This window comes from Rattus norvegicus, chromosome 14 (genome assembly GCF_021556685.1).
Source record: "Rattus norvegicus strain SHRSP/BbbUtx chromosome 14, alternate assembly SHRSP_T2T, whole genome shotgun sequence".
Classification (NCBI taxonomy): domain Eukaryota; kingdom Metazoa; phylum Chordata; class Mammalia; order Rodentia; family Muridae; genus Rattus; species Rattus norvegicus.
This window is the reverse complement of record NC_141547.1, coordinates 81,901,358-81,929,008: the sequence shown is the minus strand read 5'-3', so window position 1 is coordinate 81,929,008 and position 27,651 is coordinate 81,901,358. Positions and strand designations below refer to the sequence as shown.

The following is a 27,651-nucleotide window of genomic DNA, read 5'->3' as shown; positions in this document are numbered from 1 at the left end:
TGCCGGCTCTTTCTGGGATTTTTATTTCTTTAAAATAATTCATACAAATGGTTACAGTCACAAACATGATTTTAACCAAAATATTGCTAGCCTACCACATCAGCAGGACGGCACCACGTAGGCAAGGGTCTGCCAACCCCTGCCTTCCCCAGGACAGACCCCGATGGTCCTGAGCACACTGGGCACTGCAGACACACCTCAGAGCCACTCGCGATGCCGTCTTCATTTGGAACAAGGGGTTCATGCCAAAATTAGGAAAAACAGCCTTTGTTGTTTTTCTAAATTATTCTAAAAATAAGACAAGCAGATAGAAAAACAATGCACTGTGTGGCATAAAAAGAAAAACAGGAAGGATTCATTGTCCTGAGAAGTGTGCCGACGGCCACATTCCGGGGCACGTTCCAACGTAGAAAAGGAAAAATAATCTCAAACTGACTTGCTGAATGCTCCCTCAGGTTTTCTTTTTGTTGACAGCTAAGCAAACAAATCCTTGGTAATGTTCTAAAAACTGTACACAGACAAGAACATTCGTGATAGAATTAGCTACTAACTTCTTTTGCTTAAACGAGGAACGCAAAGGACACAGGACAGTGAGCCAGCCCACAGGACGGGACAACTACAATCAACTTGGGGACGTGCTTCCTCTTGCCCCGCCTGGTGCACGCCCGGGCCAGTCTCTGGAGTGCTAGGGCCACACTGGATGTCACCTCTGCACACTTGGGTCCAAGGGTGTGCAGCTCCCTCCACCAGGTGTCAAGGCTGGAGAGCTCCTCACAGGCTACAACTGGTCAGTCGTATGGTCTCTATCCGCCTCAGGCTTGACAGTCTGGCCAGGAGAAGGAGCGTGGGGTGGGTGGGCCACAGGGGGCAGGCCATGGGACAGGGACATGGCGCTGGGAACAATACCTTCCACAGCAGCTGGGATGCCAGTGGGGGCCACACTCACCACACCTGGAGGGTACCTGCTGGGGGAGGAGGGCAGACGTGTGAGATCTATGGAGACCCATCTGCTATACACAGCCCTTTCTGCACGGTTATCAATGACGCCCAATGTCCAGAAAAGTTGGAGGCAGTAAGCACTTGGTCAGTGCTGGTCAGCATCAATGCCTGGCTTCTCACTTGAAGTCTTCCCCAAGCCCCATTCCCTGACTCCTTACTATTCTCTGGCCCAACAATAGTTCTGCCCAGCATTCCTGTCCAGGAGGCTCCCAAGTCAAAACTTGTGCCCCAAGTAAGTAGACTATCCCATCCAACTCAATCCTCTCACATCCACAGGGTCTTACATAAGGGTGTATCCCCAGCCATATTACCCACTGCATTACCTACTAGCCAAGGTCCAGCTTTAAGCCTCATTGTCTTAGAGACTGTCCCCTCCCCTGCCTGCTCACCTGTAGGCAGCCCCATTGAGCTCAGGGTGCACCACAGCAGGGTCCATGCTGGCCCAGTGGGTGGCAGCTGTCAGGTGGTCCTTGTTGACACAGTTTTTCAAGCTATCTGGGATCCGGCCTAGGATGTTGGAAGATACACCAGAGAGAGACAACAACGTGGGTTAAAACTGCGGCCTCTGTAGGGGCCAGAAGTCAGACCCAGAGCCACCCTTCTTCCCACAGCCCTGGCTTACTCCCCATGAACACCACAGAGCCTCTCCATGTGAAGTCAGCTCCCAACCTGGAGACTAGCCCTATACCTGAGCCCTCAGCTCACAAGCAGCTGACAGCACCCAACATGGCAGGTCTTCATGTACAAAAATGATACATGTGTTACTCAACTTTACACCAAGGGACACCCCATAAAGGAATAACAAGTGTTACCTCCCTTGAACAGGCATAAAACAAACTTGTCAGTCTGATAGCAAGGCTACCCACCTGTGATGGCTCGTCGGATTTCCCGGGCTGCCTCCTCTCGCATCTCAATGGACGCCTGCTCACTGTACCATGCAGCATGGGGGGTGCAGATGAGGTTGGGTGCATCCTTTAAGGGTCCCTGGCTAAAGCTGAGGATAGCACATACAGTCAGAGTGATCTGAGCACCCAAGTCTGGAGAGGTGTAGAAGGCAACCAGCCCTGGGATCTGAGGGCCCCTGACCTTTCCCAAGGCATCTGTAAAAGTGGAACTGCAGGACCATCAAACCTACCCCAGGGTCTTAACAGTAAGGGGCGGAGGGTCTTCTGAGCCTTAGAGGAGCCCTAATGGGGTGCTGGCACAGCCCTGCCCAGCAGAACAAACCAAACCCTAGGAACGAGGGCTCTCAGGCAGACTCCACTGTCTGTTCTTCAGTGACTAGTCACTCGACTGGTCTGCTCTCCCATGATGGGCTTTGCCAGGAAGTCAGCCCAGACAAAACTAGAGGCTGCGTGTGGAGCCAAGCTAGCGTGTGCCTTGGCCCTGCTGAGCCCGGGGACCATGGGGCTACCATGGACATCAAGAGACAAATGGAAAACAAGCCAAGCCTAAGCCCAGACCATTACTGTGGCCAAGGCTAGACAGGTTCTTGAGGCTCTTGTCCCCTCTTGAGCGCAGACAGCAAACCCTCCCCTAACCCAGCCAGCTAGAGGGCAGAGCTGAAAGACATGGTCCCCAAGTCACAGTCCCCGGCTGGTGGACACAGTCCATCTTAGGGCACAGGGGCACCTGAAAGGCTCTGACTCATGCACGTCCAGCGCTGCGCCACGGATCCGCCCTTCCTTCAGGGCCTGGGCTAGTGCCTTCTCATCCACCAGGCCACCACGGGCTGTGTTCACCAGGAAGGCTCCTTGTCTCATCTGAGAAGACAGGATGATCATGTGAGTGACTGACACTGGGGCGTCTCATTGTAATGGCACACCCACAAGCAAATCTCACTTCCCACCCACCAGGGCATGGCCTGACACAGACTAGTTCTGGGAGGTACCCTGGGCCAGGGTGGGCAGTAGCACCAGCAAGTACACCCTGGTCCATCAATGGACTGAGACAGGCCCAAGAATTTAATTACTGCTGCTGTCTAGGTCAGAGGTCCATTGTCTCCTGGGGGGAAGGGAGAAGGATAAACCCTGAGGGAAGAGTAGAGGGCTACACTGTGAAGAAGGGACAGCACTGCCCTGTGGGAGGGGGAGGGGTGGTAGGGCAGCTGCAGCGCACCTGCTTGACTGTGAAGTCATTGATGAGGTGGTGGTTGTGCTCATTGAGGCCGCAATGCAGGGTAACGCAGTCACTGTGGAAGAGCAGGTCCTGCAGTGTGCTCACACGCTGCAGCCCCAGGGCCCGCTCGATTCCATCAGATAGGTATGGGTCATAGAAGAGGACGTTGAAGCCAAAAGCCTTTGCCCGAAGTGCCACCGCCTGGCCCACACGACCTGGCAGAGTCAAGATGAAGTGAGACATGCGTCCTCAGAGCTGGAGGCTGGCCTCATAGCCTTAATTCAAAGGCCTACATAGGACTCTGCCCGTCTGCCAATGTTATACCAGACCTCTGGGAGCTCAGTCACAAACATTCTGCCAAGATATCTGCTTCCAGGTGTTGAGGCACCACAATTAAGGAGTGGGAGGAACAATGCTAGCTGTCACCCTCCAGCACCCTACCATTGATCAGCTATTCTCACTAATGTACAGAGTCAATACCCAATCAACTTAGCCCCCTTCTCGGACCACTTATCAGTGGGTCCACTTATCAGACATCCTTGGAATCTCAATTCTGGCCACATCAGTACATGCTGGGACCACTGTGAACATTAGAATCCAGCAGCAGGGATTTGAAGAGTTGGCTCAGAGGACAATGCTTGCTGTTCTTGTAGAGGAACCAAGTTCAATTCCCAACATTCATGTCAAGCAGCTTAGAACCACATTTAATTACAACATCAGGGGAATCTGACACCTCTGGCATCTGTGAGCATCTGCATTCATACCCCCAACCCCCCTCAAACAAATTAAGAAATAGATCTTGAAAGAAAAAAAGGATCTAGCAGCAGAGAGGGTACACTGCATGCAATGTATCTGCCACCTTCCTGGCCCAACTGCACAAATCCACATTCTGTGTCATCTGAGGCAAGCCTGGCTCTGACATGGGAGCCACGGGCTGAAGAGCATAGTATGGGGCAGCTCCACACATCCACACAGCAGCAGCATGCTGGATACGGATGGAGCACGCATCACAGGCTGCTGGTAAGAGAATGCCGGGGACGTAAGCCTCTCCTGCCACAGCCATCAAGAGAGAAAGCTAATACCCACCAAGAAATGAGCAAAGAGAAGATTGAGGCATGTTGGTAGGTGTTGGTAGGACACAGGCAGTTTTAAAGAGGGTAGCCAGGACAGCCTCCCAGGAAACTCAGGTTTGTGGGAGACACAAAGGAGATGAAAGCAAGTGTGAGGATTCCACTAGAGCATCAGGACCAACAGGGAGGGCAGGGCCCAGCAAAGCCCGAAGGCCCTCCCAGTGACTCTGCAGGACTAGGCCACAAAAGACAGGGAAGGTGAGTCAGGAGGGTCTGACATAACGGAAGTCTATAAAGGAATGCTGAGCCCAGGGACACACCAGTCACAGGCCAGGAGGGAGGACTCTGCAGAATCTAAGTAGAATGACAGAGGTCACAGAAAAGCTTCTAGTACAGGACAGCTGCTGCTGAGAATGTGAGCAGGAGAGACTTGGAGAAAACCTCCCTACTGCGAAAGCTGGGGTCTGCCTAAAAAAACGAGTAGAGGGTAATCAAAGAGAGCTGTTTCCTGAAGTACCAAAAGCTGTCAGTCAGTACCATCCCCGCACAGAACAACCGTTGTAGGGATAAATGTCACTTACTTTGGTCTCCACTATTTTCTTTCTAGATGAGACTTAGTGTACCACAAAGTTATAACAGATACAAGTAAAACCAGCTGAGGGATCAGCTGAGAGGACTTCTGATACTTGCTGGGAATATGTGACAGCACCCTGTGTACATGTGAAAAACTCGAGAAGACAGTCAACTGTAGCACCTGTCACAGACACCTGTTCTAGAGCTGGAACGCTACAAAAAAATTCTGCAATGAAGAATTTATTAGAAGGTCTAATACCGAAGACAAACAGCAGCCAATAGAAATGACACAAACTAAAGCAGAGAGAAAAATGAAGTTTATAAAGCACTGACCATCATAGCTAATGCCAATGGAGCAAGAAAAAGAATGGAAGCCAGTGAAACACGCTGGCGGAGAGAGCACATAGAGCATTGCGGGTGAGCCAGCGGGGTGTGGAGAAATGCCTGGAGAACTTACAAACCAGAATCTAGGGAAACTGCAGGACAGGTCAATATGCAAAGAGCAGCTGTGTTTCTAAACACTACAGGAGATTAAAACACACACATTCTAACAGTAGCTATACCAAGCACTTGGCTGGAGGGGTGGTACTTAGGTCTTATCACCAGCATTGGGAAAGCACATTAACAAGTTTTATAAACTCTGTATAAAAGTTCTGTTTTGATCACTATAGAACTCTACTAAGAAAAATCAAAACATGAAATACTAGGGCTATGTAACGTCTTGAGGACATGGTGAATTGTACTCCCTAACACAAGAACTAAACAAAACACAAACTGATGAGCTGATTCTAAAGTGAAACTATCAGAAACCACCACTACACAGAGAAAAGAGTTTTGAACAACTCTTCAAACTAAAAGAAAAAAAGAGAAATGAATGATATGGTGGTCTGAATAAAAATGGACACCATAAGACTGTAGAATGTGGCATTATGAGTAGCCTTGTTGGAGGAAGTGTGATTCAGTCTCCTCTGCTGCCTTCTGATTAAGAATGTGGAACTCTCAGCTCCTTCTCCAGCACCATATCTGCCTACATAAACCTTTGAACTGTAAGCCAGCCCCAACTAGATGTTGTCCTTTAGAAGAACTGCCATGGTCACGGTGTCTCTTCACAGCAATAGAAACCCTAAGACAGATGTTGGTACTAGGGACTGGGATAGTCCTGTGACAGGTTGGTTCATTATTTTGTTTGGAGAAATGTGGACTTTGGATTAGAAAAACAACAGAATGCTTTAAGCATTGCTTAATGGGTCATACTAGTAAGAACAAGGAAGGCAGTGGTGCTGAGGGTAATTTGAACTGTAGGGTCCTGGTCAAAGGAGAAGAATTTTAGCATGTGACCTAGAGATTGTTCTTGTGATATTTTGGCAAAGAATGTGGCTACTTTTTGCCCTTGTCCAAAAAGTCTGCCTGAAGCTAAACTGAAGAGTTATGGATTAATTAGGTTGGCAGAGGAAATCTCAAACAGCCTAGTATTGACTCTAACCTGGAGTTCTTAGTGCTCTTATGCAAATCTGTAATGAAAAGGAGCAAGCAGGGCAAGGAAAAAACATAAAATGTACAATTCGAGGAGGAAAGGAACACCAGAAAGAAGAATGGAGCTAAATCCTCTGAAGTGGAAATTTCTGGTTTCTTTGGAAACTCAGTTGTGTCATGTGATGTTTCTCTGGAAACTGTCATATGAAACAATGTTTTGCTGAGAAAAGACATGTGTTTTTCTGGAAGCAGCCTGGAAAAGGGGCATGTGATGTTTTGCTGGAGCAAACACTTCAAAGGACACACGATGTTTGCAAAGTGTACAAGGGTAACCCAACAGACAGTGGAGAACTCTGTGCATTGGTTGCCTTGCTACTCTTTGCTGGGCTTCTCTGGGCTTCGCAGATGCTGGTCTTCACTAGTGATGCTGTGGCATTGGTTCTCCTTGCCTTCTTTGCTGATCATCATTTGTTGTGACTTCGTAGAGGAAAAATGCACAAAGAACTTCTTGTGATACTCTGGCAGTTTGTTGCTGCTTCCATGGACCCAGGCCGATTGGCAGTTATGTGGTTTCTTTGGATTGAACTGCTGATTGTGAATGGTGTCTGTGAGTGAGTCAAGCTACCACTGCTGAGTCGTGTGGACAAAAATGCTGACATCCTGACAACGAAGACTGGAATCACCCCCAAAGAACTATTTCTAAACAGGTCCACATCCTCTTTTGCTCTATTAGCCTTTCCTTTCCACTCCCTCTGATGGGTAGTGGGCTAGAAGGGAGGTTAAAGCAGTTAAGAACCCTTATTAAAGTAGGTTTTGAAAAATCTACGTCTACAATCCTGTGTTCAAGAAGATACAGAGATTAAAGAAAAGTCTGATATTAAATGGAATAAAGGAGCAGTGACCTCAGGGCAAGACCCACATCCCCACCCCTGCCAGCTAAGCTTCCAATTTGTGAAAAAGAACCAATGAAAAGCTCATGTCCAAGCATGATGGCCCACATCTTTAATCCCAGAACTGAGGAGACTAGGCAAGCCGACTTCAGAGTCAAGGAAAGCCAGGTCTACAAAGCAAGTTCCAAGATAGCGAAGCTTAAGCAGTAAAGGAAACCATCAAAACCAGAAAGCTAACAAAGTTGTAATTGAATGAAGGGGCCATGTTTCAGCCCCAGCAAGCAGCAGAACTTGGCAGCTTTCAGACACACGGTTCTGAGTTTAGAGTCAAAGATAGAAAAAAAAGGGTTATGGACTCTTCCTCCACGACTAAGAAAGCTACTTAGGCCAGGAATGTGTCAGGGATATCCCTGTGTGGAAGCCTAGAGAGGACGTGTGAAACTGTGAAAGTGAAGCCTACATTGCCTTGAAGACTTCAAAATGTTGGATACCAGAGACATGAGATGGCTCCTGGGAAAGCCGCTGAGAGGGAGCAGACCCAGTCCAAGAGAAAGAAGTGTGTTGTAGTCAACAAAACTGTCAGGAGTTGGAGATCTAAAGAGTACTTTGACATCAGACATGGAGATACAGAGTTTGGAGTTTATCCAGCTGGTTTTTGGTCTTGCTTTGGTCCTGTATTTCCTTACTATGCTTCCTTTAGAAATGGTCAGTACATCCTATGTCATTATAGGCAGGACATATGTGATCTGATTTTTTTATTTTGATTTCATAGGAAAGTACAGTTAAGAGACTGCATGAGTCTCAGAAGAGACTCTGAACTTGGAACTTCATTGTTGCGACTATGATAGACTATGGGGACTTTTGAAGTTGGACTAAATACACTTTGCTATATGAGATGGCTATAAGCATATGAGGGTCAGGGGGTGGAATGTGGTGGTTTGAACAAAATGGCCTACATATGTCCATAGGGAGTGGCACCATTAGGAAGTGTGGGGAGGAAGTGTTATTTAGTTTCTTCCTGCTGCCTTCAGATCGAGACGTAGAACTCTTAGCTCCTTCTCCAGCACTATGTCTGCCTGTTGTCTGCCATGCTACCTGCCACAATAATGGACTGACCTCTGAACTACAAGACAGCCCCAAATTTAATTTAAAATTAAATTTATAAGAGTTGCCATAGTCATGGTATCTTTTCACAGTAATAGAAACCCTAAGACAAATGACAAACGAGGTTTTCCCATGAAGCAAGACATCTTAACTTACAGACAGCAAAGTGTAACTGCTACTGAATAAGGTCCATTATTGTTATGGATCAAGAGAACTGGAGAGAGGAAATACTAGTTTATTTGAGAATAAATGCACTGTGGGTACCAATCACAGTGATCTCATTTTGGTTATTATGAATGGGGGAGGGAATGGGAGAGGGAGAGTGATTGAGAGAGATTGATTTCTGGACTGACAGATACTACTGCACGCTGGGAGTTGGGGTCCAAAAGAGCTAGCAAAATCCAAATGCTTTACAAGCTCTCTAAAGGAAGCGATGTCTGTTGTGGTGTTCTGAATGAAAGTGGCTCCCATTCTGTCTCTGTCTGTCTGTCTGTCTCTCTCTGTCTGTCTCTCTGTCTCTGTCTCTCTGTCTCTGTCTCTGTCTCTGTCTCTCTCTCTCCCCGACCCCCAGCCCCCGTGCTTGTGAATCAGGTGTAAGCTCTCAGCTACTTCTCCAGCACTATGCCCTCCTGCTGTCATGTTCCTCACCATGATGGTTATGGACTTTACCCTTTTGGAACCATGAACCCTCAAATTAAATACTTTGTTAAATCCTTGGTCATGGTGAACATAGAAAAGCAATAAAAATGTCACTAAAGACATCTGCCAATGTTTTCAGAAAGCCCTTATACAAAGAAGGTAAGAAGCCCAGGACCAAAGCACCCAAGACTCAGTGCTGTGTTACTCCATGTGACCTACAACACAAACACCAGCACAATGTACTAAGAATAATGAGGAGGCTGCAGAATGTGCTAAATTTTGGCCAAAAGAATGAAGGAAGCCAAAGAAAATACCAGGAACACATCCCCAAGAGAAGTATGTTGTCTTCACTAAGAGCTTCTACTTCTAAGTGTGAGTGAGTGCAGTTAAAAATAAGTCTTTAAGGGTAATAAATAAATCAGACTTTAAATATCCAAAAAAGAAAAGATTGGAACAAAACACTGGGTGTGGTAGTACACTCCTCTAATGCCAGAGCTATTTGTTATCAAGTTGTAGGTCCCACAGGACTACATAGCGAGACCCTGTCCTAAAAATAAAAAATCCTGCATTCGCTTTGGCCAGATTACTGGGGAGGGAGAATTACCTAGCAAATTGTTGCCACTGAAACCACTGAGCCCTGTGAATTTATTGTTATTCCACAAATTCAGACATTGTGGAAAGACACAAACATATTTGTCTATATTTCCTGTCAAAATACTCTCACAACACTGGGCAAGGTGTGTGATTTCAGATGATCTGAGACTTGTAAAATCAAAACCATGAAACTGCGAGAAGAAAGCACTATTTTCATAGCCCTTGAGCAGGCAGACTACTTAAGACACAAAAGGTAGCGACTTACAAGAAATGGCTGGACTTCTTCAGAACCAGAATCTGCTCTCATCACAGATATTAAGCAGGTGCCATGGTGTCAATACACTTGTCTGATGAAGCCTGAGTCAAAACATAGATGGAATCTTGCAGATCCACACCAAGAAGAAACAAACAGAACTTGACAAGCACCACACCTCAAACACAGGTACAAGGTTCTCAAATGATCCGGCATTCCAGCAAGAAAGGCACTCAGGCTCTGGGACAGTACAGACTGAAACCCAGCAGAGGCAACGCTGACGCGGAAAGTCCACGTTCTAGAGCAGCTACCCAGCTAAGAACTGCCAAAGTCACACACCTGCTTGAAGAAAGCCTGGGTGGTCTCCTGTCTGCTGTCAAGTCATTGCACTTCTGGTTAAATCGGGAAAATAGTATCACATGCACAAAAAGACACGTCCAAAGTTGTTACATGTCCAAAGTTGTTCACAGCCGCTTCATCTGCCCAGTGGCTAAACAGATCAACAGAATTCTGTTTAACAGTAAGAGCTTCTGAGTAAGACAGACATGTAGACAACACCTAGAACCTCATGTCTGTTGGAAGAACACAAACTCAGGAAACTTGTCCCTTTCAGTAGGGCTGATGAACCTAGCAAGCTGTACCAGATGGCATACAGAGACTACAGCAAGGGAGGATTAGCTGGAAAAGGTACAGGGCTGTCTCAGGCAGAAATACAATGTATACTCCAGGAAAGAAACAGAGTATCTTTCAGTTATAACAGAGGATTTCGCAAATATCTGATAGAGAACAAGGAAGGGGAAGGCAGAAGACTGGGTGTGAAGGCCAACAGACATGGGAAATAGCTGGCACATCCATGTTACAGAAGCAAAACGTACACCCCACACTGCCTGTGTGTCCTCTCTCCTGAACAAGAATTAATCACCAAAGTCTACACTGAAGTCAGCCTCCACAGGTCGTAGAAAGGAAGAGCAGGAGGCAGCAGGGATACCTGGGGGCAAGTGGTCATCTCCCTTCCAGAGCGAGGCCACAGTATATGGAAGCCAGCCTCAGAATTGTTCTGTAGTTGGTAGCAATTACATGACTAGGGGGTCCCCAAGATAGAGGGTACAGCAACTCCCTTCTGAGCCCTTGCTGTGCTCTGAGGAGGCACAATTTACCATCCTCCCTTGTATATACTGTACACTCACACACAAGTATGTCCACATGCATCACCATGTCTGTGTCATCTACATCATTCACATGGAATACATGTCACCATCTATGGATCCTGAAACCTGGGGAGCTTTGACTACAGTGGTCAGCTTGACACAGCAGAGAAGACAGCAGTGTAGGCCAGAAGGTAGTCAGTGGCAGCCACGTGGCACACTGGGCAAAGTATCAAGTATCATTGCAAGGCAGGGTACCAAAAGGACACATGGCTGAGCCACTAACAGAGTAAGACCAAGCAGACTGGAGGGCAAGAACTTGACCACCAAAACCTGCCTAGTGACACCCCTGACCCTCACTCTACCCATGTTTATCTTTCTTCACCCTCAATGAGTCTCAGGGCTACAACCCTGAGGTAGGCGGTACTAACTCATCCTATACACTGGACAGGAAGGGTACATTCAGTGCCATGGAATACCAAACAGCCCTGCCGTGAGTGTCCACTGGGACAACAACTACATACCAAGTCTATCTCTTCAGTAGCTCAGGTGACCCACACACATTTCCCATCTACCGAAGCGGCAGCAGTGCTGAGGAAGGAGTACAGTGCAGCTAGGGTCAGCCAAGGGTAGGCTGTCTGGTGACAAGGGAGCCCTCAATGGTGAAACTCTGGCACAACTTATTGTGCCATTTCTATGGGACACATAACAAATGGGGACCAACAAAAAGCAAACAGCAGTGAGAGAGTGGGAACTGAGTACCACCTAAGTAGGACAGAAGTAGGCCCTGAGGTCATACCACTCAAGTCTTTGGAGCTGTGGGGTACACATGTACCAGGCCCACAGCCCCATGACACCAACAGTCAAAGGTGCTATAGCCAGAGCACACCCTCAAGGTGGTGCTTCAGTAATAACATGTCAGTTACAGCGTGTGTATGTAACTGTATACATATCTAAGCGTGTCCATGTGTATACCCTATCTGTTTCATCCACATATAATATACACACGTGCCCATGCATGAATGACCTCCATGGATGGCACCTGTGAAAGACATAGCCTAGTGTCTTCAGCCCTGCCCCTGGACTTTCTATCCTATGTCCTATCCTGAGCTGAGGATAGCAACACAACCAGAAAGTCCGGGGCCTCAACTTTATGAAGTGCAAGGGGGACAGACAGACAAAGGCTATTTGTGCTGAGTCACAGTGGCCAACGCACCTAGTCCAATGATGCCCAAGGTCTCTCCACGGATCCTGGCAGCTCCTGAAGCCACCTCTCGGATCTGCTCTACACTCTGGACCCGAGTGCCTTCCCGAAGTGCCTGGTGTAGCCAGGTAGTTCGTCGGTATAGGTTCAGAATGTGGCACAGGGTGGAGTCTGCTGTTTCTTCCACAGATGCTGCTGGTACATTGCACACTGCGATGCCTAGAATACACATGGAGACACATGTACCAGGCCCACAGCCTCCTGTCATCACAATCAGAGGTGCTGCAGTCAGAGCGCAACCTCAGGGTACTGCTTCAGCAGAAACACATCAGAAGACACATCCCACAGCCACCAGATAGGACTACCTGTCTCTATCATTGGGCATACTTAAACCTGGAGTCACAGCCTTGTACAACAAAGATGTGACAACCAACAAGCAAACAGACAGAGCAGGGACAGCTAAGTGCTTCTCTGACCATCCCTAGCCTGAATAGTCTGGATGTGCAGGTGACCAATCCCATCAGTACTCATTTCTTCCCCGCGTGGATCACTGGGCACTCAAAATTCCTAAGCAGCCATGGCCATACTGGCAAAGGGCCAGTGCCAAGGTGCATCTTGGGACTGGCCGGCCCCCACCTGTTGATACTACATGAATCACAACTTCCAGATCCCCAGAGCTTCCAAGGCCAGGAATGCCCTGACTTCAGAGCTCAGCAATGCCCACTGTCCTGGGAACAAGTCAGATGGGGCTTCTCTTTCCTAACCTCAGTGCCCCAATTATCCCAAGAGCCCAAGCTCAGGCACTGTAAGCTGACACAGTCTGTGCTGCCTTGGGCTGCCCATGGTCCTTGTCCTCAGAGGAGGATCCCACCATCCCACCATGAGCCCATCCTCTACAGTGGCCACAAGTCTACTTCCCACCTTGGCTGGATACTTCTGCCTGTGCTTCTCACTGAGGTGCTGGGACAGGACTGTTTTTGTAGAAACTATCTTAAGAATTAGAGGTACCTGACACAAGAGGAGCCAAGACAGGACCCACACATCCTCTAGAAACAACTCCCTTGAAATAAGCAAGGGAACATGGAGCAGTAGTAGGTAGCCTGGAGGCTCAGAAACAAAACTGACCCCTGAGAAGACATAAGGCAAACAAGACACAGCCCTTCCCGTATCTGGGCCACAGTGGCGGCACTTGGCCATCCCTAGCTCAAGAGTCGAGCCTGTGAGCTCTATAGAGGGAAATGGTGGGGCCTTGCTGAGGAAAGGCCGGCCAGCTTCTGGCCCCTGTGGCATGCCAGGCCAGCATGAACCAACAGAACAAGACGGACTTTCCCACCACACTACTCAAGTTCTCAGCTGCCCGTGGTTCCCCAGACAGCCTTAAGGAACAGAAGGCAGAATGATGTCAACAGCAGACACTGGAGACTGCAGCCTTGCTTTGTCAGTTGGCCACTAGCACAGAAACAGGCTAAAATGGCTAAGTATGGCCATACTGCTTCAGTAAAACTGCATACACAGATGCAGAGTCATGCATATGTGTACAATTTGAGCACACATGGCTTCATGTGTGTACAAGTATGACTATGGCACATAGTCCCTGTTCTGGGAAGAGGACAATGACCTCTCTGACTGGTCCCTTGTTTCAGCCTAAACCCTAGGCCTGGCCAGTTGGTGACAACACAGTGAATAAAGTTACACCCATGTCCTGTGCAGACCCCCACAACCTGTCCTTCCCATAGCCCCAAATCATCTTCAACCCAAGGAGCAGTCCCAGCAGGCTGGGATTGCCCAACAGAGCCTGAAGGTTAAATGAGACACCCTGGTAAATGGAGACAGGGGCTTCAGAGCTCCTACCTAGATCACCAGCTGACTTGATGTCTATGTTGTCAAACCCGCTGCCAATTCGGACGATGATTCTGAGAGCTTTAAACTTCTCCAGATCTTCTCTGGTCAGTGTGATGGTATGGTACATCAGGGCGCCCACTGCCTCATTCAGTACCTGCATGGAAGGAAAACAGGTTGCTTACTAAGCTGTCCAGGACCCACCAAAGGTACCCAAAGGCTGAGTGGCCAGCCAAAACAGTGGGGCATGGGAGGCAGAGGGGACACAAGGGAAGATACTGGGAACACCATGCAGGGACAGCTGTGCTCTCTCAAGAACAGCTCTCTCAGAAGAGCAGCATGTCACCATTAAGAGACTCAGCAGAGAGGCTGTGGATGGTGTGCAAAGGCAAAGACTACTAGCACCACCTGCCAACAACCAGACTCCATGCCCAAAACAATGAGGCCCAGTCCTCACCAGTCTCCGTGAAGAAGTGTGAAGAGCACCCATGTTAACGAGCACACTCAGAAGCACGTTATTGGGAGTGGCAGGGCCAGCCTCTAGAGGGCGCTACATTCTGTAATAAGCCAACTCTGGCACCTGTCCTCCTCCACACAGGTCCTGCCGGCTGGTCTAGTTAGCTGTGGGGCTGAGGTAACGTGTGGGATATGGAGCTGCTTCAGTTTGTCCACAGCTATTAATTATGCTCTAGGAGAGGTATGACCTTTGTCAGCTGCAGATAGCTTAATTCTGGGGACTCTGGAGAAGGAATAAATGCCAGAGCCCCGAGAGAGGCCAGAGGTACTCCAAAGACAGCAACTGCTGATTGGACTGGCACCAAGAAACACAACATCCCTAATCAGCAGGAAGTAGTCTAAAGAGGTCTACACCCCCTTACCTCTTTGATCTTCTTTCTCTCCTCACTTGTGTTGGGGGTTGGAAGGGATTAGGGTGGAATAAGAGTCGGAAGAGAGGTAAAGACATAAGAACATAATAAGACAGCTAAAAAAAAAAAATAGTGCCATAAGGCATCCTTCTGGGGCAGTGGGCTGCTCCCCGGGGAAAGGCTGATGCAGCCTCTCTTTTCTACTACACAACCTCAATAGCCAGGTGCATGGCCTAGAATGCAGACAGCTGTCACTGAGGCAGAACAGCCTTCGCCTGTCATGAAGAACCCTAAGGGCAAATACAGGGACAGCCTCCCCACTCATTTTGGGTCCAGGGAACATTTAGACTACTATGCATGGAAGACGCAACTAGGAGCTGAGGGAAGATCATAAGAAGCTAAAACAGGGGTCTCTGGGATGCTAGGGTGAGTGGCATAAGTTTGGGGGCAAAGACTCATGGTTGCCCCTGTCTTCAAGGAGGGAATTGGGGCCACATATGCCCCAATTATACTTAGACCTGTATAGAAAAGCGGTCACCCATTTGACAGTGGGATGTCATGGAGAACCCATGTGGGGAAGAGTGAAAGGGGAACAGACAGCTGAGGCAGCCCAAAGCATAGGAATAAGGGAAGATTTAGGGACGTCATTGACTACTTTGTGCTGTATGGACTTCAGATGGTCAGTCACGAGCACAGGAAGGACCTGGGACAGCTCCGTAGAACAGGTGAGGCTGGGGAAAGTAGAGATCAGTTCCACATAATGGTTATCTGTTGAGGCCCATGGCAGTTAGAGCAGTGCAGACCAAATGGAAAGATCTCAGGGTAGCATTAGGATGGGTCTGTAGTTTTGGACAGATTTAACACCTGACATGTACCAGGTGCTGACAGATTTAACACCTGACAACCAAATACTCATGGGTCCCTCACTATGTGTGCAAAGGGTTGACTGTGGACAGGACAGATACATACGCTAGATACCTATGTTGTGTATGTGTCACCATGCCTGCTTTTTACCCTCAGCACTTAACCATGAGACTACCGGCTTTCAAAAGTATATTTCAACGCACTGCAGAACGTACCAACAGGGAAGGGGGAATCAAAGAATCTGAACTTCCTACTGCACTGAGTGCTACCAGTGATACTCTTCCTTGATAAAAGCTAGTGAATTCATTTCCTTGTATTAATTTCTTAGAAATGGAAGGTCCTTTGAGGCTCTAGGCACTGTTGTCCAACTGCCAACTGACATGCTGATATCAACCCTGGGTTTTCTGCAACTAAAATACACCCTACTGTTTGTTCATCTACTACTGGTGCATGAATTTGCCTTCCTGGGTGAAATCTGCCTATGTTTCTCTCTGAATTTTTTTTTCATGGTGTCTTTTTTTTGTACTTAGTATGAAGTCACCTGTGCCCAGATGCAGGACAAAAGCATACTAGGGGTGAGCTTGCTAGACAGTGGGCAGAGGTCTACAGCCCAGGTCACCACCAACACCCAGCCTGTACCTCTTCTATGGGTGCTTCTGGGTCTGTCCACTTAGGATAGGCCTCCAAGAAACTATCCTTTGCAAGCAGCTCAATCTCCTCATCCATCAGCTGTGTAACCAGGTTAGAGATCGGACCCTAGTGGACTTGGTCCTCAACACCAGAATGGAAGAATCTGGGTCCCAGATGTTCAAAGCAGGCAGAACATACGATGAATGACTAATGTAGGTCAGCTATCTTTGGCTGGAAATGGGTCCTGAGTGCACCCAGTGGCAACAAGTTCTGAACGAAGCATATGCCCCAAACCACGAGGTTTCATGGTCAGGGCAACCTCCTGCTGAGAGAACACTGAAACTCCAAACCAACCGGCATGGTTTTATCACCTGGTATGAACAGCAACAGCTATCATATGAAACTGCAGCTCTTCCCACCTCACCATCACGCCAGATATTTTCCTGCTGACACAGTCAAGCTGCAGACTATCCAACTTCACAGACACCTGGGGTCCTTGCAGCTGTCCTGCTCCACAGAAGGAAGTGGCATCCAGGTCTCCTACCGTGTGAATTTTGAGTTTTCATGGGGCCAGAAAGGGACTTGCTCAGTGGTTAACATAAGCAGTACTTCTCTGGCCAGCTCTCTGCAAGGACTCCTTTTCCGACTGGGAGAGCATGAAGACCTCACATGTGGTGCCCTTGGGCCAGGGCACAAAGGGCTCGCTTGACCTCGCTGAATCTTACTGCTGCTGACTTTCCCTCTGAGTATTTGGAATACCTACAGATTCCTTCTGAAGTTGCATTAAGTCTCCTGCTCTTCCAACTGCTGCCATCCAACCAGAAACCATCCCAGGCCTGGATCTTAGTTCAACAGCACTTTGCCCAAATACCTGAGGGCCACACACGTCCCTTGGTTCCCTGCTTTGTTCCATCAAAGCATAAGCAATGGGTCTCAGAGTCTCGGGCCCTGGTGACCTGTGGCAATGGACTCCTGCACACAGTGAAACCCTCTCCTCTCAACGTCTGTCCTGATTCCAGATGTGTCTACAGCTTGAGCCCAAGGTCATATTGCAGCCTGCTGGTCATATTAAACACTTCTGCCCACTTTTTTTTTTTTGAGCATCTTAGGTGTAAGAGACTTCCTCTAGCCTGGGGTGTTCTCTACCCATGGGTCATAGAGCGTCATTCTCCCATCTCCACAGGATCCCTTCGGAGACATCTACTCCCCTAAGTCCTCACTTAGCACATGCTGAGAGCCGTGTCCCTGGGTTCCTCCTGGGCTCCATACAGCCCTGGGCTAAAGATCATTTGGCTGACAAGTTGTACAGCCCAGGGATGCTCTGAGATTTCTGCCACAAGGTGACTTTCTCACATCCACAGTCCCTTTAATACTCCTCCTGGATCCACGTCAGAAGAGCCAAGGTCTCTGTAAAGTTTTCTTCGTCATGTGCTTCACTGACACTTAAGGTGCTCATGTGCATTGCAGACAGCCACACCCAGCCAGTTGTGAGGACTTTTTGCTCTAAAAAGGTGGAAATTATCATACAGCAAAGATATATAAGACAATTCTCTCCTTTCCACACCTAGAGACAGGTGTGATTCCACATGCCCTATTGCATTTTCAGTTATTTGGGTACCATTCTCCTGTCTTGTGGCTGTGCCATTCTCTGTATATCCCTTACCTCTTAGAGTACAAGGTTTCTGCCCAAGCTTCAGCCATCACACCCAATTTCCAGCCAGCAGAAAGAGGAAAGGTGATTTCCCTCAGTGACATGTACGCCAGGTGCTATGTGCCTGTGGTCATACCTTGCCTGGGCCAGAATCTGTGGCAGGATACACTGCCCAGCATGTCACCACAGGACACTGAGTGGTGTCCAGTTTGGCTACTGTGAATCAGGTAAGGTATGACTTGAATGCAGGTCATGTCTGCTAGGACAGTGGCCCCCAGTATGGTTGCTGGCATGCTATAAGGGTGTGTAACAGTATAGAGTACACTGACTACTGCCCACGCCATGCTACAGGCTCAAGGTCCTTAATTCACAGTTTCCTGTTGTGTGGGGAATCCATCTACCACTGTATTCTCAGTCTGTACAGCAGCTCCCCCTGAGCCCTGTGTCTCATTAACTTACCTGCTCCTTGCTCCTACTCCCCTCCTATTTGCCACTCTTCCCCCAAGGCCTAAGAATCAAGACTTCTGACCTCTGCTTGCTTGCTTGCTTCTATGCCCTAAGTGATAATTTTTACTTTTAGCTTTAGTGTCTTGAAGCCCTGTGTTTTCAACTTTGTTCCTTCACATCTACCTCATGACCTTCAACATGACAATCTCAGTTTTTCTCTTGGCGGAAGGCAGTCCATCCCGTAGTCAGACTGGGTCTCCCGTAGATCAGAAGCTCTATTCTACTCACAGAGTCTTACCTTCTTATAACTGATTGTCTATACAGAAGTGACAAGTACCCAAGGACTACAGACATGCACTGGGCTCAGACTGAAATGACTGTCCCAGATACTCTGCAGCCACTGGGAAGCAAGGCTGTAGGTTCACTACATGCTAAATCCCATACCTGGCAGACTTAGAAGGCTGAGTAGTAGGCTATGTGAAAATAAGTTCAGATATGGGTTTCACTGCCCTCTGGGTTTGAGGCAACATCTGCACCCAGCCTTTGAGGCCATAGTGCTGGCAAGAACAGAGCTCACCGGTCTTCCCAGTGAAGCAAGTCTCAGGCTAACCATGCAGACCATCCATATCAGCAGGTGCCAGGTCCCTTGTGGTTTCAATCCCTGTCAGCTCCTGAAGCTCTTTAGACTGTTTTAAGAACATTTTCAAGCTGTCTTCAATACAAAGTATGAATTAACTTTGATACAAGCAGAAACTAAATGAATACATTCCAGGTAACAAAGAAACACAGCATATCTGAGCAAACATGAATCACAGAAGCTGCTCAGAGCTGCTAACCACCCGACCACAAGCTCTAGGCAGGCACTGGGTGAGGATATCGGTCCTTTTTTCTGTATGCCAGGTAGCATCAAGCACAATCACTGCCAGGTGCCCACAGTTCCGCTTCCAATGAACTGGCTATGATATATGTCAAGAAGCTACAGAGTAAGCCATCTCTACACCTCCTGACCAGGCCAGGCACAGGGACAGGCCACACAAGACCAGGTGGTATTCAGACCCACTGTGGCCAGAGGCCAAGGAACAGGCTGTGTGCTGACTCAGACTGCAGCCTGAGGTTGCCTGGCTCAGGCTCTGGAGTCCCCTACACCCCCATAAAGATTAGCCAACTATTACTAGGTGCATATGACACTACCTTCTCATGGATCTCCTGTGTGGACTGCGCATCACAGAAGGCTACTGTGGCCACATCCTTCAGGATAGGCATCTCCACTGTGCAGTCCCGGCCATCCAGCAGCGCCACCAGGGGCCGGGGGTGCATGGGCCCGTTCATGATGGGAGGTCGGACGCCTGCAAGAGAGGAGCAGACTACTTAATGCCCTTGGCAGCTCCAGTCTGTGACCTGAGGGCAGTACTACCCACTCGAGTTGGAAAGATCAGCCCTGAGGACTTGCTGTACTCAGCACCTGAGTTACATGGGGTTACATGGGGGCTTTGTAAAAAGCAAATTAAAACTGAGAAGGAGAAAATAGTTTTCTATAGCTTACTGATGACTGAGTAGACTCAGTCCATCAATCCCTCAAGGGCATAGGACCTAAAATCCTTGTAGACCCTAGGGAGGCTGTGGTAGACAGGAGGTCAGGGGAGGTAGGAGGCACCTCCACCCTGACTCCCTACAGCCATAGGCTGTCTTGTCAACACAGGAATGTGCAGATCACAAAATGATTCGATTCAGGAAAGTGCCTGGTTGCTCTTTGATGCCTAAAACCACCATGTGACTGCCCAGAACCCCACAAAGTGACCACAGAGTGATGTTTTGCATATGACCTTAATTAATATCATTCCTAGTGTAGATTTCAAAGGCTAAAAACAGTGAAGACAGTGAAGAAAAAAAGGGGGGCAAGCAGGGGTAATGACACTCTCAGATCCCTCCTCCCAGATCAAGGTGAGAAAGAACCTTAGGCCTGGAGTGCAACTCAGGAGCATCTGTCTAGTGGGTGTGAGGCCCTGGGTCTGATTCCTAGCTCCATCAAAGCCTTTGTGGATACAAAATCAGTTTGTTCCCAACATGACACACTAAACTAGACCCCACCTGGGGCCAAATACAGGAGCAAGGATTTCCCAGGTACTGTCTGGCCACCTCCAGCTGGGCAGCAGACACCTTAAGGAGGCTAAAGGTAGGTCCATGGTAGCAGGTAGCACAGCACAAGGCAGGACTTTGTCCAGCCCTTCCAAAAGCTGACCAAGGCACAGTGAGAAGTGGAGGACAAGAAACAAGTCACCACAGTCTTGTGCTGAGCAGGCCAGAGGGAGCCCGCAGTAGTTGCTGACTAGCAGCAGCCTGTGCAGTCCACACTCACCTTTCTCGCCTTCAGTTACAGAGGCTACCCCAAACTTCCAGTGCCAAGAAGTGCCTCAAAGAATCCATGTCACATAAAGACAATGCTCTAGGGACTGTCACACCCATGTACAGCAAGGCTCTATGTGTTCCCAGGCTTGGACCTGGGTACCTGGGCTGACACAGGTCTCACCGACCACCCAGAGACAATGGAGTTACCTTCTAGACAACACTAAGCCCAAGATCTCCAGCTGTGGGATAGAGGTGTTGCTATACAGAACCCTTCCCAGGGTCAATGTGCCTGACCCATAGCTAGATCCATCTATGCCTTCATAAACGTAAAAGTAAAGGTGCTGAGATTAGATGGACCCAGCCTTCAAGATGGGATCTGCAAGGGCACAGGTGTGCATTTGCATACTCCCTCCTTGAGCTCTATGGACCCTGTCCCTAGCTATTCCTATCACCAGGCAACAGAGGTGGACAAACAGCAACAATCTAACTGTGCTTCAGCTTGGACTCGCAAAGTAGCTTTTCTCACATCAAAGTGTTACTTCTTGTAGCAGGTAATGGACTTACTGCTACTTTAAAGGTGTTGGCAAGCTTCTACTTTTCCCATTCCCTGGCTTGAACACCATATTTTTTAAGAATCACCACTGTGGCGAGCAATGCCCATGCCAACAAATCCTCTAAGGTTACGAAGCAAGCCCTCAAAGCCCAGTCTGAGCCAACTGCCTAGGAAGTGGACTATAGCTCCTCAAGGACCTGCCCAGACTGACAGTCTAATAGAAACTCCATCCTCTCACCCTGTAGACAATGCCTCACAGAGGACCTACAGATGCAGATGTGGCTAGGCTGGGGTCTGAGATCCAAGGCAGCCTGCAAACACCAAGCATATTCCTCAGGCATCCCACAACCGTCAGCAAAGGTCAGCCCTGCCTGACTTATGCAGCCCATGTCCCTCTTGTAGTTCCTTCGCAGAGATGGCTTCACTTTGCAGCCCCTACCAACCTGACATTGCTTAATTGGGGCGGGGTTTCCACGACCATGAATTCGCCTGTCCAAAGCTTTTTGTCTTCAGAATCCCCAGGCCGAACCGCGTTCTGTCACGGAGCCTCATCCCACGTCTTATTGTCTCCAACCAAAGCTCTCAGGCTTCTGCTCCACAGCAGCCACTGAAGCCTGCGTCGGGTTCAAAGTCTTACTAAAAATCAAACACAAGAGACAAGTTAAAATGCCGTCAAAGGCCAGCTAAAACTCAGACTCCAGGAAGCTTCATGAAAGTGAAGCTTTTTGCTATATCCTTAGCCCTGTCCAGCAGCACAGCCGGAAGACCAACCTGGACAGCAAGGCACTCACTCACCCTGAGTTTGTGATTCTAGGTTAGAGCAAGCCCCCAAGTCATCCATGTGGACCTAGAGCAGCTCTGTAGTTGGTTACCCCACAGACTTCTGGCTTAGCCTTGTGTTCTCAAACTGAGAGAGCTAAAGGCAGCCTCTACTGAATACAGGAACGTGCAACTACAGAATGGGGCCTACCAGCTGGTCCTGGGAGTTTCTCTTTTATACTTACATTTCTTGACATCTAAGGCTGTCCCAATCATGTCCCAACATGGACCTTTTAATGAGGCTTTCAGAAAAGCTTGCTAGATGCTGGCTTTCCAACATTCTACCCAACTTCCTTCCCAATCCCTGCTCAAAGCATCCCAGCACAGCTAACAGTCACCTGCTTCTCCTGAAAGCGCTGCCTCGTTGTGCTGAAAGGGTGGGCCTTGACACGCACACACATTTTGGTAGGACCTATACCCTAGAAACCTAGGCATTACAGGTGAGCACAAAGGCCCAATCCCCAAAGTGTGACACTGAGCAACCAAAGCCCTGGTCTCTGTTCCTAGCATTTGGACCCCACACAAGGGCCAAGCCCTCAGTTTAGCTGGACATCAGGATGCTAGGATGCTAAGATGGAGCCTGGCCTTGCCACCCTTCAGCACCACCAAGAGACAAGACCACCTGCTAGTCAATGCTCATCCATAAAGGCTACACATGGCCACCAATCCAAAGGACGCTGGGGCCTCAGAACCTAGCACCCAACGTATTTGGGGAATATCTCTTTCCAGAATACTCACAAACTTTATCACAAGCTCTCTCTGTGGATTCCCAGCACATGTGCTCAGTGCTAACCTCCAGATATGCCCAGCCCTGAGGAACACTACAGACAATGCAGAGCCAGTCAGTAAAGCTGCAACAACGCCCTAGAGTCACAGCCTGCCCGTGCCAGGCACCTGCCACAGGCCCAACCCTTCCCCTAGTAGGTGCCATGCTGAACTTTCCCAGCAGAGGGCGCTACAGAGCCACTGCAGAAGAACAGACCAAAAGTCAGGATGCTGGAAGCTCTGACAAGGGTGCAAAGTTTGTCCCTTGCATGGCCCACCGCCATCTGCAATATCAAAAACAACAGTCACCTGGGCCATGGGGACTCTGGGACCCTATCTCAACCAACCAACTGACCAATCAAAAACTTCCTTCTGGGAATGGCTAGCACTTCTCAACCAAGACCTGATCCCTCCTACCCTTCAGCCACTCCTACCCTTCAGTCACTCCCATCCTCCTTAAAGGCCCTCTGGGAAAAATTTCCCAGGGACAGAGGGGGTCTCCCCCTACCTCTAAGCACAGATCCTTCTGGAGTACAAGGCCAGTTCTAATCCCAAATAGCCCTCTCGCATTACAAAGCTATGCTATGGGCTGGTCCCTACCCAGAGGCCAGAGCCTGACACTCAGATCAGGTGGAAGTGTCTGCTACCTGACAAGAATGGAGCTGAAAAGTAAGGGCAACAGGAGTAAGCTATGCAAAGCACTGCTACATGAGCCTCCAGGGGAGGGGAGGCCCTGCCAAAGGCATGGGGAAAGTCCAGCAGTACAATGAGGTGGCACTGAAGGTATCCATGAGAAACAAGAGTTCCATAGTCAGCTATGACTTGTACCACACATCAGGAAAGGCTCAGAATAGAAAACATGATAAAGGGCATAGACTTGCCACCCAGACTCATCTCCAGTCATGTTGGCTATTTTGTGTCCATGTGTATCAGTTTGCCTCTGTGTGTTACAACAAATGCTGCCCATCTTGACACTCGAGAACACCTGCCCAGCTGAGAAAACTATTCTCACTGGAAGAACACAATCCGGCTTATTAGGGGCTGCCACCCTCCCTGCTTTTCTTAATAGGACATCTTTCCAATGCTGTAGAGAGCCCTGGCCTTGTAAAGGACACAGAGGTCATGGGATTTACAGAAAGCTTCACTGGAGACTTAACTCCAGACGAAGAAGCCCTGTGTATTTCTACTGCAGACAGTGGCAGGAAGAACACCACAGTCACACAAAACAAGGGATAGCAATGCCTGGGGAGGAGTGCAGATCTTTCTGGGTCCCCACTTCCATGCCTCCCTGTGAGGGACAAACCAGCACCTCTGGTCCACAACAACATCCCAAGCCTATTAAATTTTTCTTTGACCCAGGCAAGCCAATGCAGCCCTGTCCCCAAAGCCTTCAAGCTCCTACACTGCCTTTATAACACAGGTCTGATGCTGACTGGGGACACACAAAGACCTGGGACCTCACAGAAGCTAAGTCAGGCAAATCTGACAAGAGGCCACACACAAAGTTTCAGCTTTATAGAAAATGGTCATGTCTTTAAAGCTACCACCTGACACAGTAACAGTCTGGGCTTGGGAAAGACAGAACACGTTCATGATCATGACCCTCAGAACCTGAGGGTCAAGGGTGCTACAGCTGCTGCAGGACTGCTGAAAGACTCAGGAGGCTGAACATACCTACCCCACAGAACTCAGCGAGTCACTGATGGCAGTGACTGGGAGGATGCAGAATGCAGGCCCTGGTGCTGGCAGACTTCAGGTGACATAGCTGAACTACAAAACTAACTCCACATAAGCTGCTACTTCTCCTGTGTAGCAGCTTACATCTCAGGGCTTACAGGCAGGCCACCCTGCCCAGCACCATGCAAGCCAAATCCTTCCCTGACACTAGTAGAATGAAAGCTAGTGTAAAGGTGTTACCGTGCAGAAAAGACCTCAGGACAGGTCTGCTTCACATACCATGCCAGGGAGCCACAGGGCTAGTAGGTCACACGGACAGGGCCCTACCCAAGGGTGTCCTCAGCAGTACCCAGGACTGAGGATGAATGCTCACAGAAGTTTCTTGCCAGAGGGCACTCACCAATGAAGTTCAAAAGGCAGGTAGGAAACAGTGAGCTGTTGGAAGGCTGGAGCCAGGGATCTGATCCCACTTGGAACCCTGAAGGGGATACCAGACCTCTCTGAGCATGAGGATCATCTGGAGAAAGGCGAAGCACTCGGCTGAAACTTGTCAAAGACCCACAGATGACAGAAAAGAGATCAGAGGCCACTGCAAGAGCAGCATATCACGAAGGTCCCACCAAGAATCTACAGGCCCCAGTCCACATTATGTACAACTAACATGGCACAGTGCCCTCAGACATCTGTGGAAGCCAGGCTGACACACACAGCAGGGCCATGCCTGACCAAGCTCCAGAGCAGAGAAAGGGCAGCCTCAAACCACAGTTGCCACCCTAAATAGTAACAAGACAAGGAAACACATACAGTTCCAGGGAACAATATTACCCCACACACCCACAATGCTATCCCTGAACTTGGCACATCCCACAGCTGTCACCCCATGTTGCAGATGAAACAGAGAGATCACACATGAGCCCAGGCCCATAACCATGCCCTGCCATCATTCTTCCAGAGATCATGCTACCCCAGGACTCAAAGATGTTGGCCCCACTCTAGGGCAGTAGCCCCGATGTCCTACATGCTGCCCACACTGGGGTAAGCATCCTGTGCATTCTTTTTTATAATAGGCATGTGCTCTCGGATTCTGGAAGTGACAAAGCAGAACACAGTAAGGTAACACACTACCTGGGGAATAAAACCACTAGGTATCATCTTGCTGACACCCTGTCTCACGGGTTCACCTTCCTGAATACTGGACAACTAAATTCTTTCCCTTTTCTTTCCTAGAAGGCAAATTTGTCCTAACCAATTGAAAGCTCATCAAGACAAGGGGCATGGCTCTGGACCAGGAAAGGTTTGACAGGCAAGGCCAGGATGAAGGCTGTCCTGCTTATTTCTGGAAGGCAATGGCTGGGCCTATCCTCCCCAACCCATGGGAAATTCTGGCTTATAACCCTGCTGGTTTGAGTGCAGAGTCTCTTCCCACAAACACACACACATATGTGTGGGTGTGTATATATATAATGTGTGTGTGTGTGTGTTTGTGTGTGTGTGTGTGTGTGTGTGTAGGTGCAGTGTGGGGGAGGAGTACCCACCACCAGTCCAGGATAGAGGCAGGCCTGGAGGGCCTTACCCCGCCACACCCTGAAACAGACTGACAGGATCTGCAAAATGGCCTTGTCTGATAAGAGGTGCAGTAGGCCATCACAGGGCGCCTCCCTTTTCCCCTCCTGCCCACAGTTCCTTATTTCCTGCTGGCAGCACACGCTGCAAGGATTCTTCCTCTGCATCTTTCAGGTTAAGAGGAAGAAGGCAGTACCCTTGTGAGGGCAGAGCTCGGGTCAAGCCCTGTCATCATTAAGGTGGAAGCGCCAGGGATAGACACCATGGGGCGCTTGGACAGTGGGCCAAAGCTCCTCCGGAGCTCTGAAACCTCTGGGCTGCCCCGCCCGAAGGTGGGGTCGTCTTCACTGCGCGTGCGCCAGGCTGCGCGGCCAGGGAACGCTGCCAAGGAAGGACTGCCCTCCACAGGCAGGACCCCTGTGGCTTAAGGACTTTCATAAATGAATAAAAAACTTAAGTGGTCCAAATCCAGGGGCCAAGCTGAGCATCACTAAGTCGTCTAGAGGGGTGATAGGCATGTAGGCCACCCACGTCCCCTCAGTGCCACCTCTAGAGACTACCCGCTCCCGGATTTGCCAACCCGAGGCCCATGCGGAATCCGCAGGCTCCTCACTCCGGGAACACCTAGGTCCGGCCTGGGTATCCACGAGAAGGATTCTCGCGGGGCCGCGGGCCAGGAGGATAGGCCCCGCTCGGTCACAGCCTGGGTCGTAACACCACAGACCCCTTTGTCACCTGCGCAAGTCGCGAGCGGGCAGCGGAAAATAGGGACGCGCACACGCACGCGCACGCCTGTACAGCAGTTCGCGCATGCGCACCTCCCGTTAGCCGCACGGGTCCCCAGCGCGCGCGCCGAGCGCGCACGCGCACTCGTACACAAAGCCAGCGCTGCGCGCGCCCGGCCGCCCCGCCCCCGCCCCCCGCCCGCAGCCGGAAATGTGCGCGCGCGGCCTTACCCAGCGGCAGGCCCTTGTTGAGCAAGTGCGAGCTGCCCATTGAAAGGCGCGGGTGGCCGCGGGCCCCGATGAGTCCGGCGCTCTCCGCCGCCGCGAGCCCTGCGCCTGGGGCGGCTTCGGCGCAGTCTGCTATTCCGCCCGGCCGCCTGCGACCGGCCACCGCCGTGCCGAGCCGCCACCGCGCCGCCAGCCGCGCTCCGACCGACGAGCGGGCGGGGACACGCGGCGCGCGCGCGCGGGCGTGGCCTCGGTTGGTCTGCTGTTTGCCGGCAAGGCGGCGCGCTGGACGTACGCGGGCGGCTCAGGGGCCCAGCTGCCCGCCGGCCCGGCGCTCGGCCCCCACCCCCCGCGCCCCTCCCAGGCTGGATTCCCTTCCTGGACACGCCCCCAGCTGTACCCGCCCCCGGCCTCCCCTCCCCTGCGCGTACCCGGGACTGTGCCCCTGCCACTCCTTGGCTCGGTGACCTGGGCTGGAGCCCGAGTGGTGAAGCAGCCCATCCGCGTGGGGCGCTACCGGGCTAGTCGCCGCGGACTCAAGAGGACAGCGAGAGGGTGCACTCGGCCCCTTGTGCGCTGGAGCTGGGGCCGCGGACCCAGAACGCAGGACCCAGGA

The 27,651-nt window shown here is 49.9% G+C and overlaps 1 protein-coding gene across 21 annotated transcripts; it reads right to left on the bottom strand.

The window, feature by feature from the left end:
• On the bottom strand, positions 1-27,252 carry Ctbp1 (C-terminal binding protein 1). Of its 21 annotated transcripts, none has more exons than XM_087582719.1 (11): positions 27,039-27,252; positions 21,702-21,894; positions 19,551-19,705; positions 13,914-14,058; positions 12,075-12,281; positions 3,118-3,332; positions 2,632-2,762; positions 1,866-1,993; positions 1,389-1,506; positions 907-965; positions 1-826 (listed from the first exon to the last, which is right to left on the bottom strand). In XM_087582719.1, the coding sequence occupies exons 2-11, from the start codon at positions 21,706-21,708 to the stop codon at positions 813-815; spliced, it is 1,179 nt and encodes a 392-aa protein (XP_087438845.1). In that variant the 5' UTR covers positions 21,709-21,894; positions 27,039-27,252; the 3' UTR covers positions 1-812. The 21 variants fall into 21 exon arrangements, with proteins under 21 accessions (XP_087438845.1, XP_087438848.1, XP_087438834.1 ...); XM_087582722.1 differs by having other exon boundaries at positions 907-962; XM_087582708.1 differs by lacking the exon at positions 27,039-27,252 and adding exons at positions 24,920-24,997; positions 26,055-26,852 and having other exon boundaries at positions 1-965.
• Between the last annotated feature and the right edge of the window lie 399 nt (positions 27,253-27,651).